This window comes from Lycorma delicatula, chromosome 1 (genome assembly GCF_047948215.1).
Source record: "Lycorma delicatula isolate Av1 chromosome 1, ASM4794821v1, whole genome shotgun sequence".
In the NCBI taxonomy this organism is placed as follows: Eukaryota; Metazoa; Arthropoda; class Insecta; order Hemiptera; family Fulgoridae; genus Lycorma; species Lycorma delicatula.
This window is the reverse complement of record NC_134455.1, coordinates 197,031,151-197,050,471: the sequence shown is the minus strand read 5'-3', so window position 1 is coordinate 197,050,471 and position 19,321 is coordinate 197,031,151. Positions and strand designations below refer to the sequence as shown.

Genomic DNA, 19,321 nt, shown 5'->3' with positions numbered 1-19,321 from the left:
GTAATAATGTGATCAAACAATTCATCACCTTAATTTTTGTAATGCTGCAAAAAATCATGCACTGCAGCAATACTGTTTTCCTTGCGTATGTGTGCGTCTGTTAATAACCTCGGCACCCATCTGCATACAATTTTTAATTTCAAAAACATAATTAAGGATCATTAAAGACAATTGTTACATGGTGAAGCATCAGTCTTTTCAAATCCTTTCAATCAAATCGTCCATTGGCACCAACAGCTGGCCACTAGGTTCTTCATTGAGGTTTGTTAACCCTTCTTGAATATGAATGATAACACTGTTAAAATGTTCCTGTATATTTTCACAAATTTCCCTTTGGATTTCAGTAGCAGAATTGTTTTTTGTCATCAGAAATCAGATTACTGCTCATAGTTTACACCCTTGGTGGATCACAAATTGTAGCATTCATTATAAATGAATACAAACATCTACATGAATGTAAACAACTAACAACAAAATGACTAAACTATTGCTGCTAACAGCTGAGTATTCATTGAAATAACTGGTATAAAAGCACCATCCACATACATAGGTGGCCAAATCAATACAGATCTTTAACAACATGCCTCGTACTTTTATTTATACTGCATACATTCAGTCCTCAAAGATTTTATTAACTATTAAGAACTTGAATGGCTAAAGACACTAAATGTATTCACCGTATATGGGAGCAGGTTCACTTTGGCTCAAAGTAAAGAGGGCCAAGCAGATAAATTTCTAATATTCTCAAACGCTTCTCATCAGCATGATTGTCAATTAAAAATAATAATTTGATTATCATAAAATTACCAATGCAAACTGAAGAAAGCTGTTACAGCATTGCATAAAAAAAAGAAGAACAACAGTTTGTGTTGCACAATATTATTTATTGTATAATAAATATTATTTAATTGTATAACATAAACAGCAATTACAATTGCTTAGAGTGTAATTAATTTAATAAACTTACAGATATTACAGCCTCATATTATTGTCTTTTTTAAATACAGAATACACTTGCAAAAATATACATAAATAAATCAAACAAAAAGGCCTATTCAAAACATCATGATGTAATAAGCTCTTTCTGTATCATAATTCTGTTTCTAATCAATCTATATGATTAAACTGTAGATATTCTTTTCAATCAAATTTAATATTGATGAAACTGGCTGTGACAACCCACACTTAATTTAATATTACTAAATAGATTACTGTGACAGTCTATTAATGTCAACTAAATCTCTTTAAAAGCTTTTACTTTTTTTTTAGGTGTTTGTGATTTAATTCACAAAATAAAACCCAAATTTATAAAATATTTTAATTACATACAAATTGTATACAAATGTATAATGTAATTTTACTAAAACTTTTATGAAGAAACTAAAAGCTGAATGTATTATAATTTTGCAGTTGAATTTCTGATTAAAAAAAATGAATATTAACAATATGTTACATAAAACACCACAAATTAGTTACCCAAATTTCACAATACATGAGTATAATAAAAATGTAATTTATTGCTTCAAGAATGATATTTTACATTATTGGGCTATGAACACTAATATTCTGTATAACTTTAAGTTACGGTTATACAGAATAAGTAAAAAATTGACAATTATTTTATACATATAGAAGAATACATAAATGTAAGTTTTGAAAACATCTTAAAATAAACATGTCTGATATACTTTGGATAGGTTGTGTACAATTTTAATATGAAACTGCTAGGTTATGTAAATCTATATATACACTAGTAATAAAATGACTCAAGTAAAACATGACCTGTTTATTTTACACTTTCTGAGGTAAATAATAATCTTCATTTGACAAATAAATAAGGTTGTTAGTTTTCTTATCAGAAAGATTAATATCAAAAGCTTTTTAGGACATCCATTGTGAAATATATATATATTTTAATAATATTAGGCATAAATATACAAAAAGATGGTTTGTGGAATGGTATCAACTGTATGTTGTGTATTCTACATACATGTTTTGAATATCTACATATATCTATTTTATCTTTGAATATATAATAAATCAGGCATAGTAATGAATGCATGGAATGTGTACTTAAAGCATGTGTTTACATTTTATTTCTGTAGTCATTATCAAATAGATAAAAAGTGTGTAAAATAAAACAATCTTTGTTGCAGATTCATGAATAAATGTGAGTGTGTGTGTGTACTATGCATTGCTACATATATTAGCTCCATGACTAATTGCTTATACCATTTGCAAGATGTGATAAAAAATACTGCACTAATTATTTACGTGATAATGGTTTGCTTTAGTAAATATCTATAATTATTTTAAAAAAGGAAACAATAATAAGACAACAATTAATAGCTTTGTTATTAATTACTTAATAAACGTATACAATTAGTCTAGAAACAACAATTTTTTGATAAAATACATGCAGTAACAATTAAACTTTACATAATAAAAATTGACATCCATTCACATACAAATTAAAATAATGTCTGTAATTAATAAATATGAGTATTACTTATTAAAAATTATTGCTACGATTGCAATGTAGAAACTCTTCTCAGATTGAAAATGCTGATTTATTTCAAATATTTCCATTTTAACCAGCACTGATAATGAATGGCTTTTATTTAAAAACACAAAACTGAGGTCTTACACATTTTATAATAATAAGAGATTATAAAATGTGTAAAATATTTCCTTATTGTAATAGTTTGGCTATTTTATTTATACACAGTTATGTTACTGATATTGTGTACAGACAAAATAAAATGAACAAAAGACTTACTACTAACTAAACAAATTCTGAACCTAAATGATTTTCTAAAAAGCAATTTTCTATTGAGAAAAATCCATAATCTTGGATTTTCATTTTACCACCATTATCTTGGTGGTAAAATGAATCACCACTAGATCAATGTTATTAAAAAATTGAAAATAATATTCTTGAATTGCTAGGTTTAATGTTTTATTTTTCCTCATACTAGATATTTGAATGGAATTTATGATTACGATAAATAAGATTTGAGATTAGTATATATAATGTATTACTAGCACATTAACAATATAGATTAATTAGTTGTAATTATACACACGGAAGAACTGTTATCAGCACCATTGATCAAAATAGCACTAATCATGATAGGCACTCCAAAATATCAAAATCAATAGTTTATATCTGTTAACAGCTCTACATAACTGACAAATAAATACTGACAACCAACATCATAAATTAACAAGAGTTATGGACCATTATTAACACTATTTACTCAGAAGTATAAGAAAAGTACAAAATATTCAACAAAGGATTATTGCTACAAAAATTATTACTACTTTGCTTCTCAATTTTTTATATTTATAGAGGAATAATATTTACAAATGATATGTAGAATAATAAAATGCAAAAAAAATGTTACTAACTTTCTAGCAAAAGAAATGAATTCACATAACTTATAAATAAAAGTTATGTGAACTTTATAAATTTGTAACAATTAGGATTTTCATCTCTCGATAACTGAATTTTTCTCATAAGTTTCATTAATAAAATCTTTTAAACAGTAAAATTAATTACACACAACTGGCAACTTAAGTACTATTAATTCAATGTCGTTAAAGAAATATTTATAATTTTAATTTATACAAAAAAAAATCACTAAAATTTTATGATACTGCAACTATAAGACATAAATCCCACAATATGTGGGATTTGTGTATGAATATACACACATTCATTAAAAAATCTAAGGGAGAGGAGAGGTTTCTTCAACAGATGGCTGTTTTTCTGTCTTCTCCTGAATCTTATCTGTTGGCTTTTGTTTACTCCAATTCACCAAAAACTGGACTACCTGCACTCTACCAAATGTTTTTGCTTCATCCAAAGGAGAATTACCCCATCTGAAAAAAATATACAGATGCAGAAAATACAAAATTTTAAATATGAAATATAAATCCAAGTATAACCGATGTTAAACCTTATGTTTACATTAAACCAGTATAAAACAAAAAATAAAGAGATAGCATAGCTATCTCTGTTTAATTAATAGAATCCTGAACAACCCAAATTTATAAGTATACAGTGGTAAAAATAAATAACTGAGATACACTTACAACTGATATTAGTATTATAGACCAGTCAATTCATAAGAGAACAGAAAATTAAATTTAATTTTACGTTAAAAACAGCAATTTTCAACATTCAATTTTAGGTGCGGATAAGCAGTTTTAATACACTAACACAACCACAGAAAAAACGACCATGATTTTGCACAAAATCATGAACACGTTTTTATTTTTTTTAACTCTAGGACCACCATTAGGTATTACTTCAGAGGATGAGATGAATGACAATTTTTGTAGCATCTGAAAATGCCATGCCTGGCCGGGATACGAACCAGGATCTCTAAATCAAAGGCCCAGACGCTATCACTTGCGCCACAGAAGCCGGCATCATGAACATGTTACAAACAGACGTAACTAAAAAGTGAATATTCCCAGATGCCTTAATATGTGGCCTATAAGCCTGTCTCTTCTTTTAACCATAATTGTTCAAAAGCTTCTTTCTTCATCAATTTGCTGCAAACCTCTTCATTTTGTCATTTTATTCACCGTATGATTTTTAACATTCTCCTACAATACCACATTTCAAAAGCTTCTAATCTTTTCTTCTCAGGTACTCCGATCGTTCAAGTTTCACTTACATATAATGCTACGCTCCAAACATATACTTTCAAAAATGTTTTCCTCACTTAGATTAATTTTTGATGTAAGGAAATTATATTTTTGACTGAAAGCTCGTTCGCCTGTACATTATTTCTACTAGATTTTATAAATTTCATTTTGTTCTTGTTTATTTTCATGCAGTAGTTCTACTGCATGAATGACTTCATCCATGTCATTCTTTGTTTCTTCTACATCTTTTTGCTAGAATTATTATTTCATCAGCAAATCATAGCATGTTTATCTTTTTACCTTTCACTGTTACTCCAGACCTAAATTGTTCTTTGACATCATTAAATGCTAGTTTTATGTAAAGATTAAAGAGTAATGGGGATAGGGAACATACTTTGTCAGATTCTCTGTGTTATGGCTTCTTTCTTATGCTCTTCAATTATTACTGTTGCAGTTTGGTTCCTATAAATGTTAGCAATTATTCTTCTATCGCCATACTTGAACCTTAAATTTTTTTTAAATGTTGAACATTTTATTCCAGTCTACGTTATCAAATGCCTTTTTTAAGTCTATAAATGCTCTGTACGCTGGTTTGTTTTTCTTTAATCTTCTTTCTACTATTACTCTTGAGTGCATAAGTTGCTTCCCTTGTCCCTGCACTTTTTCTGACACCAAATTGGTCTTCTACTAACAATTCTTTCATTCTCCTCTCAATTCTTTTACACAGAATTCTAGTTAAGATTTTTGCTGCGTGAGTAGTTAAGCCAATTGTTCTGTATTCTTCACATTTATCTGCTCCTGCTTTCTTTGGTATCATGACAATAACACTTTTTGAGGTCTGATGGAACTTCCCCTTTTTTGTAACGTTTCTTCACCTGCACTACGCAGTAATTCTGCAGACATCTCGTCTATTACAGAAGCCTTTCTGCCTTTAAATCTTTTAATGTTCTATTAAATTCAAAACTCAGTATTGTATCCCCCTTTTCATCCTCTGTAACACCAGTTTCTAATTACCTCGATATAATGGTTACACCATTTCCTCCATATAACTGTTCAATATATTCCACCCACCTATTGACATTTTCTTTCATATTATAAATAGATGTACCATCTTTATTCAACACATTATTACATTTTAATTTATGTACCACAAAATTCTCCTTCACTTTCCTGTATGCTCCGTCTATTTTACCATTGAACATTTCTCTTTCAACTTCTGAACACTTTTATTTAATCCACTCTTCTTTCGTTTGCTCTTCCTGTTTATAGTGTTTCTTAATTGTCGATAGTTCCTTTTACTTTCTTCATCACTAGCATTCTTATATTTTCTATGTTCATCCATCAGCTGTAATATATACTTTGACATTCAAGGTTTTTACCAGTTCTCTTTGTCCCACCTAAGTTCACTTCTGCTGATTTAAGAATTTCCTTTTTAACATTCTCCCATTCTTCATCTATATCTTCTACTTTATCTTTTTTACTCAGACCTCTTGCGATGTCCTCCTCAAAAATCTTCTTTACCATCTCTTCCTTAAACTTCTCTAAATTCGACCGATTCATCTGACACCTTTTCTTCAGGTTTTTAAACCCCAATCTACATTTCATTATCACTAAATTATGGTTGCCATCAATGTCTGGTCCTGGATATTCTTTGCAGTCAACGAGTTGATTTTTAAATCTTTGTTTAATCATGTATATCATGGTTATCTATCTGATACCTTGCAGTATCACCTGGCTTTTTCCATGTATATATTCTTCTATTACGATTTTAACTTAATTAACAATTTAAGAAAATTAATTCAATTATTGAAGTAAAAAAAGGGAATCTGTTTCATGTTTCATTTGAAACATATCATTAAGTAAATGGATTAGTTTCATCCTCTGTAACCATTCACTGAATAGATTTTAAAATTTTCAAATTCAGTTACCTACTTTCACAACTGATGGATACTTTCAGGGTTTTCAAAATCTTTTCTTTATTCTTCATGATTAATATCTTACTGATGTTTTCATGTAGCGTGATTTAGAAGTTTTCTTCAAGTTTTTTCAAAATTCTGGTTTTTATACTGTCTCAAGTATCTGCTATCACATCATACTTCCTAATCCTATTCCTTCAAATTTAATCTACTTAAGTCTTTGAACACTTCTCCACTTTTGCTAACAAATCTTGCCAGGGGATCAAGCTACACTATTAGCTGACTTTTCTGGATGCTAATTATTTTTTTTTTTGTAAAAGGTTTCTGTTTAAACTTTACTCTTTTTCTTTTGCAATAGATGAAAACTTTGTTATTGGTGCTTTCAAAATTAGCAAAAAAGGTTGAAATTAACGTTTCTATGACATTTAATACGTTATTAATTTCTACACCTAAAATGGTCTAGAAGCTTTTCATAATGGTATTGTGAAGCTTTAACATGATCAGATTTTATTTATGAACCTTGATTTCTACATTCAGACTATGAATGAACTTTTCTTAATCAGGAAAAATAAACTGAAAGGAGGCCTTCTAATTACAATTTGTTGTTACAGTTTATATCTATATACTGCACATTTATTAATCCTTCTTTTGGGCAAAAACATGGTTCCCTTTTTTTGGAACCATAAGTAATGCATGCATTACTTATCAGTCAATCCTTTTATGAGGAAGCATAAGCAATAATATTTAAATAACAATTAAATTAAAATAAGTAATCCAAACAAAATGTTACATGCGGGACATATACTTTCAACAGACATAAAAAATAAATTAACTGACCTATCTTTAGGATGATGTGGAACATTACACTGTTCTAGAAGAAACCTGACGACATCGATATGTCCTTCAGCAGCAGCTAGGTGAAGAGCTGTTCTGCCATCATAGTCTGCTAGTGTCATGTCCATGCCAGAGAGTAGATGCCTTTACAAAAATAAAAATAAATATAAAATATAATAAAACAAAATTTCATAAATAAATTACAATCTTTTAAGAGATCTGTAATTTGGAAATGGAGGTACACATTCTAAAAGTAAATTTAAAGAAAATCAAATTCTTGTCTGAAACGTTTTGTTTTTCAGTTATGGCAAGTGAAAAATATTTGCTCCAAATGTAAAATAACATTACATTGTTATGTTCTTTTTTTAGTGAACATAAGAACTTGGGAAAAAATCAGATTTATAAATAGGGAATGTAAAAACTAGTACTGTGATTATTACTATATTCAATAACAGTTTTAAACTCAATAAAGTAAAAAACTCTTTGAATTCTAATTTTAAATAAATTTCTTATATACTCTGATCAGTACATCTAAATAGTAGTAAATATATCTACAACCACAGTAATCTTTTGCACTGAATCTATTTTCACTTTGTTGTATTTTATTTTTATTTTTTCAATTCAGCATAAGATGTTTTCAAAGTGTGCTTGCTACCTTCTTTCTCCGCACTCTTTTAACAGTGATATGCTCTCCTTAATGACCTCTCATGAAAGTTAATTTGTGACTTTTTTCCACAATGACCAGTGATGAAAATTGTATACATCTATTTATTTTTATTGGAAAACTGAACCAAATAAATTTTTATGTTTTTTGACCTTATGTGATAAAGCTTTCAGTCACTATTATATGTAATGAGCATTAATTTAAGTGTACCTTATATACATATTTTTGTCATCCTTTAGAATTTTATTTTTAACTCTTTAAAATTGGGTGTGTTTATGTTTATTGACTGCTTTGGAACAGTTTTAAATAATGTTCATTAATAATCAATTTTTTATTATTATGATACTTTTTCTTCAAAAGAAGACAAAATCGAGTTATTAAGCTATATATCAACTGCATTTGGGGGGGGCGGGGAGGGGTTGAGGCAATTTTCTTAATTTGTTTTATCTTTACTGTTTCATTTTGCTTTTTTATTTTATTTTGTAGCAGTGTTGTTTTTTTAATTATTAAGCAATTTATTTTCCTCACTGCATTACACATTTATTCTGATTTACTTAATAGTTCGGTGCACTGATAAGGAATTCCTTTTCTCCTGTGTTTGGGATGGTCTGTACCATAATAGGGTAAAGAATTTAACAAGGTGAAATGTGAACTCAACATCTGAAATTAAAGAACCTGTACAGGCATCTTCAAAAGAAAGTTATCTGAGAGGGATATAATTAGTACTACTGAGAAGTTGAGAGATATTCTTGAAAAAATGATAATATCTCTCTCATCAGATTGCTGATCAAGAGAATTCATGTATAGTGAAAGTAAGATAAATAAGACATGACGGATGACTTTATCAAGGCTGTTTCATGTTGCCTGAGCACACTTTTAACTCCCATTCTACTTTTGTACAAGCAAAATTTATAACTATATAACAACATACCAGAACCAGATAAAACTGACCTTAGTTCAAGAGACAATTATAATTATTAAGAGACACAATTATACCTGGATTTAAACTTTTTCCCATAAACAGCAACCTAAAACAATACTTTTGCTTATTGAGACATTACAAAGTCTCAATAAGCAAACTTTGTTACATTACAAAGTAATGTAACTATCAATAACACAAGAATACAAATAAGCAATCTCGATACAAAATTTATCACAATATACAAAACAGAAAAAATGCAAATGACTAGCATAGAAGAATTTACTATGGATCAGGTATGCTGATCCATATAGAATCAATTTTGAATGTCTTGTCTATCATATTTCTAGAGTACAAACATGTTACACAATTCATTTTTTAGGAGCTATATGAGCTGTATTATAGTAGTTTCACTGTAATGCTACAAGTACTAGATTTTGCTTAAACTACTGGCCCAGGAGAACCAATACTCGCTGACAGACTACACAAAGTATGATGAAGACTTCTATAAAATAATAAACTGAAATCAATATATTTCCAAAGTTTTATCTTATAAAGAACAGAAGATAGTGTGCCAAAAAAAAGAACAATGTGGGGTGTATGCTGATAAAATGTAGCAATAGATTTTCTAACAATAAGTGAGATAAAGTTAAAATCGCAAGCCGAACTTGTGTACGCGCATTAATGGGATTGCAATAAAAATTAACTTGATTACTGGAACTATTCAGATTGTTCCTGATAAAGCAATACCCAAAGAGGTGTTACACTAGTGTTTTTCAAACTGGAAGCTGTTGGCATAAGGGTATAATATTGAAGGGAGCAGGATAAACATTGAAGATTGAATACTTTTCGAAAAAGTATTCAAAAGTAAAAATTGTCATTAATTTTTAACAAACCTCATAGAATCCAAATTCTTATTTTAACATAAATGTTTTTACAATTTTCTGTTAAGAAATAAGTTTTATTTTTTTTTTAAATAATGCTTGACGGATGAACACCATTAAAATCTATACACTCTTGTGGTCTTAATGGAATTTTTTTAATTATGTGCTGTAAAATAGCCAGTGTAATGTGTGCAACTTCTTCCTTGAATTTTTAAGTTTAGTTTTGCTAACATATCTGGTCACTTGACATGACCATGTGAAAATACTGGACTTTTCAATGAGTCATTTCAGACCAACTCATTCATGGTTATATAGAATATTACTACATCAGAGTTGGTCTGAAAAGTGTTTTTTGGTTTAAAAAGTGTTTTTTTCTAAAAGTCAATATATGGTGTAATCAGGTGTGTCATGCTTTCTGTGTTAATTGTTTTGTAAAAATGATGATGATTCTGTGACAACTGTACAAAGGTTATTTTGCAATCTGTTCAATAATTCATGTCACAGGCAGGTAGTGTCTATTCATGTAATTCACTTATGAGTCAAAAAGTGTCAGTATCACAAAACATAGAAAGAATTCGAACTGCCATAACAAGCAGTCCAAAACGTTCTGCGATTAAACATATTGATTACACTAGTTAACACAAAATATGTATCTAACATCATGTTACACAACTTAACATACGTCAACTTGACATATACAAACATGTCTGTATGATCATATCATACAGACGTTGTTGCCTACTGCAGAGCTTAAAATCTTATTCTGTCTAGCTTCACTTGTCTGTACTGTGTATTGTGTTTCACACAGTTATTAGTGTTTCTGAACTGATAAAAACAACTTATAAATTTTATTTTGATTATGCACTCAGGGATCAAGATAAAATTTTGGTGCCTCATGTTACTCACATTATCATGCTCAGTAACTCAGTAACTGAATGATTGCAGGGGAAACATAGAACCATGTCATTTGCTGTACTGATGGCTTGATGTCAACCTGAGGACCATTTCACCGACTGCTACTTTTGTATGACAAATATATTTGGATTTTTATTCAAAAATAGGGAGATGTATCCTCAGATCTAAAAGCCAGTACCTCACAGAGAGGTCCTGTACCACTATCTAATCTAACACTGCAAGAAGATTAATCTGAAAATGAAGCAGATGATGTTGAAGAATTTCTTCCTGAATCTGATGTGAAATCTCCTCATTTAATTCAACATGAACTTAATGTTTTAGTCCACGATTTAAAGTTATCAAAACAGCAAGCTGAACTTCTAGGGTCTACACTGCAACAGTGGAACTTTTAGCAGAAAAAACAAAAGTTACTTACTATGTTCAGAACAAGAAATAGAACTTTTTCAACTTATTTTATTATGAAAAATTCATTCTGCATTTTTATTAATGATGATGGCCTGATGATAAGAGTTTGGAATTCAGCATATTCTTGAAGAATGGGGTCTTTTTATTAACTCTTCTAAAATTAGCATGAAAGCACTTTTATTGCATAATTGTAACAAACAGCCATTCCATTAACTCATGCAGTCAACATGAAAGAAACGTATGAAACTACGGCATCAGTATTAGAAATAATGAAATACTTCTAAGAACATATGTGGCAAGTTTGCAGTGATCTTAAAGTTTTGCGTTACTTCTCAGTTTACAAGGTGGCTTTATGAAATACTGTTTTCTTTGTCTTTGGGACAGTCGTGATACAAAAAGTCGTTAGAAAAGAACTGTACATCACAGCAGAACTTTGTGGCTAGTGAAAAATTGTAAAGCATTTATCATTAATTGAGAGTAGTAAAATCATACTGCCGCCACTTCACATAAGCTCAAGGAGGGTACACTTATTGCTCCGCAAATCAAGAAACTGCTTAAGAACTCAACATTTGGCGACAAACTTAGTGAATCTGAATCTGAATTAGCTGCATGGAACTCCTTCAAAGATATTGTTGGTGGTTTATTAGACAATAGAAAAGATGAAAACTATGTTTTTTTTTGTTAATAAGCTGTTAGAAAATTACACGCGTTTAGGATTTGGGCTCTGTCAGCGATGGGCAAGGAGAACGTTTTCTTTCATCAGGATATTCTGACCATAGAACATCGGTACCAAGGAAGATGGGATCCTGGATTGACTAATGTTGGTTTTTATTTAGAGAAACTGATCAGCTGTTTAGAGAAACTGTTTTTATTTAGCTGAAACATCGTACAAGCAAAAACGATTGTCAACATATTTTAAAAATTAACGGTAACACAATTCCAATGATTTAAATTTATAAAAACTGTTATTTTAAAGACATTTCCAATGATTGAGAATTTTAGAAAATGTTATTTTAAAACTATATTAATGTATTTCAATTTATCTGCATTTAAATAAATAAATAGTTAGTTGATTTAAACAAATTTCAAATGAATAAACGTTTAATAATAATTTTTCTAAAATACTGACTTCACAATGATTACGCATTTATTGATAAATAAATTATGTCTAAATTGTATCTATCTAAAAAAAATAAAAAAAACATGATGTATTATACAAATTCCGATAAAAGTTTTGAATTCAGCACCCCAAAATTAGTTAAAAATCACTATGTACGATTCCAGATATAAAAAATTTTTTTTTTGTTGACTAGTGTTATCAGTGAGCCATCCAAATCTTACTTAGTTTTCACCTCTATAAAATTCAAATTGTTCAGGAAATAAAATTTCCTGATTTGATTGCTGGTATGAATTTTTGTCAAGAAATGTTGGAATGTTTGAATGATGGTGAAAACTTAATCCACCATTTGTTTGTCAGATAAAGCTCATTTTCATTTGAATGTCTACGAAAATAAGCAGAATAGTCAATATTGGAGCACTGCAAACCAACTTCAGTTTCATGAGAAACTGCTGCATAGTTTGAAGATCACAGTGTGGTGTACACTTTTGTTGTCTATCAATATTGAACCATTCTTTTTTCAAGACAATCGAAGAAATGCTACAGTTGTGCTGCAGTGCGTTACACAAGCATAATAAAAATTAATTTGATTTCTACACATTATGTGGTTCCAACAAGATGGTGCTACAAGTCACATTGCTCGTGAATCTATTACTGCTTTATAGATGGTGAGGTGACTGCATTTTTCAATGAGTCATTTCAGACATGACCACTGTTCCATGAATTTTTATTTCATATATTCTTTTAACTGTTTTCCCTTTTTTCTTTTGATTTTTTCAAAATATAAACATGAAGGATAAATTGTCTTTATTTTATAATTTATAATAACGGTGAGTCAGAAGTTTTAACGTAATTGTAAACCTACTAATCTATTTATTTGAAAAAGAAAGATTATTTCTACACTGGAGTAAAAGATTAAATTGCTTCAGCCTTTTTATAAAAATATTTCTTTTAACACAAGTAATAACTCGAAATGGTTATTCCTCCATGCCTTTGACTGAGAAAGCTTATTTATTTAAGTAATCTAGTTCTTACATAAAACAACCTAATTGTTTTATCTGGCATGAAATTTTTATCATATTTTTATTCAAAAATATCAAACATATCATGATGTAGTAATGGATGTTTTCCATTAATATACATACTTTCTTATCCAGCTTACCAAAATGAATACAAATTTCTTTTCATTATTAAAACTTGAATAAAGTTGAATAATTTTTGAGTTCTTGAATAAAATAGCTATTATTTGTAAAATGGTTGATAAATAGAAACTGTAAGTTGAAAGACTTGAAATATGATGAGAATTAATAGAAGTGATTGGTTTTTATTTATAAGGCATAATTTTACTTTTTTTTGTACATTTCACATGGTATAAATTCTAGTATAATTAAAAAAGAAAAAGGGTACTATTTTCTTAAGTTTTTCAAAAGAATCTTTAAATAATGATTCACAGTACACTGGGAAGGGAAGAGATATAAAGATTAGATCTGATAGGAACTGAAAAATATTGTTTTAGAGGGTATTATCGTTTAGAGGGGTTTGCTGTGGGGGAACCTAACGTATTATATACAGAAAGGATAAATCAGTTACTGGCTATACCAGTTTTCTAAGATTTATGCAGACAAAGAGTTAAAAAATTCACACAAACAAAAGCTGTATAAAGAACTAAATTATATCTGATATAGCTTATTCTCCTGAAAAAAAAAACTAGTTTAGTAGATAATTCTTTACGATATTACTTTATGTTATAGTGCTAACATATTACCTTCATTCATATGATATTCCTGTTTACTGAAAAGTATTCTTTTTAAATAATTTTAAGAAAGATGAAAGCAAAACTACCAAAATCTTTGGTATTTTCTATCTTTGTGTTGGTAGGAAAATTGATTTCGGTAGTTTATTTGCTTCAAGATTGGCGTTAATTTAATTTATTGATGGACCTGTAATTATTCACTAGAGTAATCTAGGTTCAAAAATGATATTTAATATATACAAAATATTTATTCATTAATGAATATACCTTAATTTATTCAACTGATGTAAATTTAAAAATGATTATTACATTATTAATCATTTTATATATATACGTATATATGAAAATGTAAAAAATGATCTGACCTAAACTTAGAAGATAATGATACAGAAAATACATAAACAAATATATGATACAAATCTATTAACAGAACATTGAAAATGATGGTTGGTTAGCATTGCTGAATGATACTGACATATTTAAGAATTTGGGTTCTAGTCTCACAGCAGATGGAAAGACAAAAATGAGATACCATTGCAGAAAGGATAAAGCTATTAAACCAACCTTTAGATATATAATTTGGGATAGAAATTTACCATGGAAAGTAAAGTTAATACTGCATAAATTATATTATGTTCCTATAATTACATAAACTGCTAAAAAGCAGGCAATAAGAAAAAAGGACTGGAGTCATCTGCAGGCAGGGGAAATTAAATTTTTTAAGGGGCATAATGGGAATAACAATAAGAGAAAGAATAAGGCATGTAAAAGAAAGGAAGGAATTGGGAATAAAAAGTGTAAGAGAAGAAATTTAAAGGAGCCAAGTACAGTGGTTTGGGCACCTCTTGAGAATGGCTGAAGTCAGGATCCCACGAGAAATGGAAGAGATGCGAAGTGTAAGGACAGTGTAAGGAGATAGGTGGAGAGTAGAGGTGATAATTGGAAGGTAAATCAGAGAGGAAAATATTGTGGATGAACAGGGAGTGCTCTTGGGGCTTAGACAACAAATTTTTTTGCAATTTTTTCCAAACCCATTAAACTGAAATGGAAATCGGATATGATGTTGCTATGATGATGACTGCTATCATACCAACCATACACCAGTCATATCCGTATACTAAAATGGCTATTTTGTGATGCAGTATTAACTAGACTCAAGCTCAGCTGAAGTTATTTACTTTAAAACAGATTTGAACTACAATGTACAATACACACTTTCACCAATATATGAGGGCTGTTTTTTTTTTAACTTTTGACCATGCATCTAAGTTAACAAGAGATAGGCAGGAGCCAAGGTAAGTGCACATGCATTTGCGCCGCTCTCCCCACCACAATCTCTGCCATTTCGGCTCCATTGCATCAGTCTGAGTCAAGCTATGGGCAATTGAACATGGCTGCTATGATTGATACTCTCACCAAGTGTGAGTTGCAAAGTGTGATATGCTTTCTGCAAGCAGAAGGATGTAGCACTGCTGAAATCCATTGCAGAATGAGCCTAGTATATGGTGAAAACTTTATGAGTGATGGTAGTGTATGGGAATGGTGAAGGGAATTTAAAGAAAGGTGAATGGATGTCCATTATGAAGGTGGGCAAGGATACAGATCTGTTGCTACTGTACACCTGTGGCTGAGCATATAGATGATTTTGTCTGCGACAAACTGAGGTTCACAATAAGTGAACTTTCTGCAGAAATCCCAGAAATTTCAAGGTCTTCTTTGTACACTTATCTAAAGACCTAGAATACCAGAAACTGTGTGCATATTGGGTCCCAAAAATGTTGAGTGACAATCACAAAACGCAGTGAATGGCGTTAGCCTTAATATTTCTCACGCGTTACAATAATGAGGGAGAACAGTTTTTGAAGTCTATCGTTACTGGCTATGAGACTTGGATCCAGTATGACAATCCAGAAACCAAAGAACAGTCTAAGCAGTGGATGCACACTTTTCCTTCAAACAAGTCGAAAACATAAACTGACCAACAGGAAAAAAATGGCAAAATTTTTTGGGATCGTAAAGGTGTCTTGTTGATGGATTTTATGGAGCAGAGGACAACAATAATGAAGGAAGTTTATTGTAAATCTTTATGTCACCTCCAGAGAGTGATCCAGAACAAAGAGGCATGCTCTTGTCTGGCATTTTTTTGAGTTTAGTTCCATGACTGCACTGTGCCAATGTGACATGACGCAAGACCTCAAACAAATCAAGTAGGAAGTTTTTGACCATCTATTATATAGTCCAGACCTAACACCTAGTGATTTTCACATCTTTCAAGGACTGAAGGCATGGTTGGGCGGACAACATTTTGCCACCAATGAAGAACTTTTCAGGAGGCTGTCAAGATCAAGACATATCTTACCTCACTAGTGGCAAACTTCTTTGAGGAGGGCATTAGAAAGCTGGTGTCACAAAACAACAAATGCTTCAATCGTTTTCATGATTATGTAAAAAAATAAATTAGATACTACTCAACTTTTAGTAATAAAATCATTTTGTTATGTCAATGAATTTTTTTTTTATAGTCCATCGGAGGTTGAAAAAAAAAACAGCCCTTGTCATTCAAATAACTGTAATGTCTCAGGAAACAGCACAAAAAGGGATGAGACTAATTAATGAATTCTAATTGAGCTTAGACCTGTTATGAAACTGTAAAATTGCAAAATAAAAAAATACAAAAGTAGCTGCAAAATAAATTCCAGTGGCATATACCTTCTCATAGCAGAAACATCACCACTAGCGGCAGAAAATAATAAATTCACAATACTAAGGCCTTTTGTTTCATATTTATGTCTCCGTGGGTCCAGCTTATTTGTAGCATGTTTTAAGTTATCATAACGATGGAAGTTAAACACTCTAACCAGTTCCTAGAAAAAAATAAATGGCAAAATAAAAGTATTAAATTTATTTTAAGAGGTGGCAACTAATAGAATAAAAATGAATTGAAAAATTCACAAACTAATGTACATATAGGAATATAAAACTTTATATTGCATAAACATTAACAAAGTACTAACCAGATAATTTGTATATTATGATCCAATTGGACTTTCTGTAGTTCATACAATTTTGTTTGTATTATTTGGTCATATGAAAGTAAATGTTAACTGTTTTTCCCCCTGCAGAAAGCAAAAAACATCACTGCATACTGTTCAACTAGTTCACAAACTTCAAGATGACTCACTATGTAAATAATATAAACAAATCAATTTACTCAAACAGCTGATCAAAAGTAATCACAGGGGTTACCAACTTACTGTTCTGAAAGTGACATAATCCAACTGTTTTGCCTCCACATCAATTTGTGTCTAATTATTGAATGACCCTCGTACTTTTGCAAAAAGGATGTATAGCCTGTCATATGTCAGTGGGTCAAGTCCTTCCTCTGCAAGAGGGAGCTGAATACTGAGCGTTTTTAGGGAAGCATTGGAGATATCTGCAACAAGGCAGTCCCTCAGGGAGAAGGTATTTTATTTTCTCTACGGTTCTCATTGACGATCTGCTGATTGAGCTCAAAAAGGAAAGAATTTTTACACAAGTCTATGTAGATGATTTTGTTAGATTCTGAACTCACTCAAGAGAATTCTTTTGTGTATTTTCAGATAAACAGTGCTCTGAACAGTATCCGCAACTGGTGCATTAAAGAGGTCTAGAAATTAAGATAGTACAGGGAAGAGAAATCTTAGGCGTATGGTGGACTTGGCTACAAAATTAACATTAAATTAATGTTGTTTGTTGAATGTACAATCTTTTGGTAAGAATTCATAATGGACTACTGTAATAAAAAACGGTAATTAACATTTGATTGAAATCTGCATGCTTTTTTAAGTCTTGCTTCTTCGGGAAGCTTTCTGATTAGTTAGCACTACTTTTTTGCAATAAAGAAATGGAATCTACTTACATCAGGAGGGTAATGAACTTGAGTGGTAAGATTACCTGTCAGTTTATATCATATAACTTCAAAAAGGAACATGAATGACATTTATATGATGATTTGAAAAAATTAATAAAATGACCAGAAGTATATTTTACTTTGAAACCATAAAACAAAAATTGTTTGAAATGCTTCATGTGCTATTAAATAAAAGAACATGAAAAATAATTACAGGATTTCTAAAATACTGTAGGGTTCAGAATTACAGTAATTTTTGTGACTTAACACAAAATGCAAACTTCTTTTTCAGAATGGAAATGACACGAGTGGAGATTCTTGAAGATTTTGAATAGTAATTAAACAAATCTGCTCAGTCACAGATTGTTCTTAAAAATTTCCAGGTTAAGTTCATATTTTGATCTAGTTAAAAGTTATTATAAAATCATCAATGGCTACATTATTGAAATTTGTGTTTTGCTTTAATGTGCTACAAAAAATGGCATCTACTGTAAATTGCATTACATGCTGATTCTTGTTGTACCAAGGCAGCACAACACAACTGAAGAACTATTAATATGTACAAACAAAATACACCACACATTAAAGTTTATAGCTCAATATGAAAATATTGAACAAATACTTTTTTTTGACCTCATAATTACAAGTAATAAAAAGAAAAACACCATAATTTTAAAATGTATAGAAACCTAACACCAACAAACATTCTTGTTCATTCTACTTCAAACTGTCCAATTTAAACTATCTACTTTTAGAAGTAATATCCACAGACTGTTGAAGATATTCATGTCACCAGAAGACCACATACAACTTAATACATAACAAGCATGCCAGACAGATAAAATGGCATAATGACATACTCACTGACACACTCCTACTAAAAAAAAGTTGCATTAATATGCAGTATTAAGAACAATAAACAAAACAAAATAGATTAATTTGAAACCATAAAACAAAAATTGTTTGAAATGCTTCATGTACTATTAAATAAAAGAACATGAAAAATAATTACAGGATTTCTAAAATACTCTAGGGTTCAGAATTACAGTAATTTTTGTGACAACACAAAATCCAAACTTCTTTTTCAGAATGGAAATGACACGAGTGGAGATTCCACAAACACTAAACACAATCATCTAATAAACACAATGCTTTGAAATATAAACTGAACTGCTCTCTGTTTTCACATAATGGGTCACAACAGCCTTAAGAGATAAAATGAACATTTAAAAAGCACTCTATAGCAATATTATCAGTCAACTTCATTATCTATCATGTAGACAGAAATTGCTATCTACCAGCACTGTACAATAAACCTGTATAGAAAAAAACCTCACCTTAACAAACTCAAAAATGATGAAATATG

The 19,321-nt window shown here is 30.1% G+C and overlaps 1 protein-coding gene across 5 annotated transcripts in view; it reads right to left on the bottom strand.

Annotated features, from left to right (window-relative positions):
• Positions 1-892: 892 nt before the first annotated feature.
• Positions 893-19,321, bottom strand: part of GLS (glutaminase) — a 102,564-nt gene continuing 84,135 nt past the window's right edge. For all 5 annotated transcript variants that reach the window (XM_075369749.1, XM_075369758.1, XM_075369766.1 and 2 more), the window contains 3 exons: positions 16,776-16,930; positions 7,413-7,553; positions 893-3,885 (listed from right to left, as the gene is read on the bottom strand). In XM_075369749.1, coding sequence (XP_075225864.1) covers positions 3,732-3,885; positions 7,413-7,553; positions 16,776-16,930 — 450 coding nt within the window. In that variant the 3' untranslated portion in view covers positions 893-3,731. The remainder of the gene's footprint in view (positions 3,886-7,412; positions 7,554-16,775; positions 16,931-19,321) is intronic.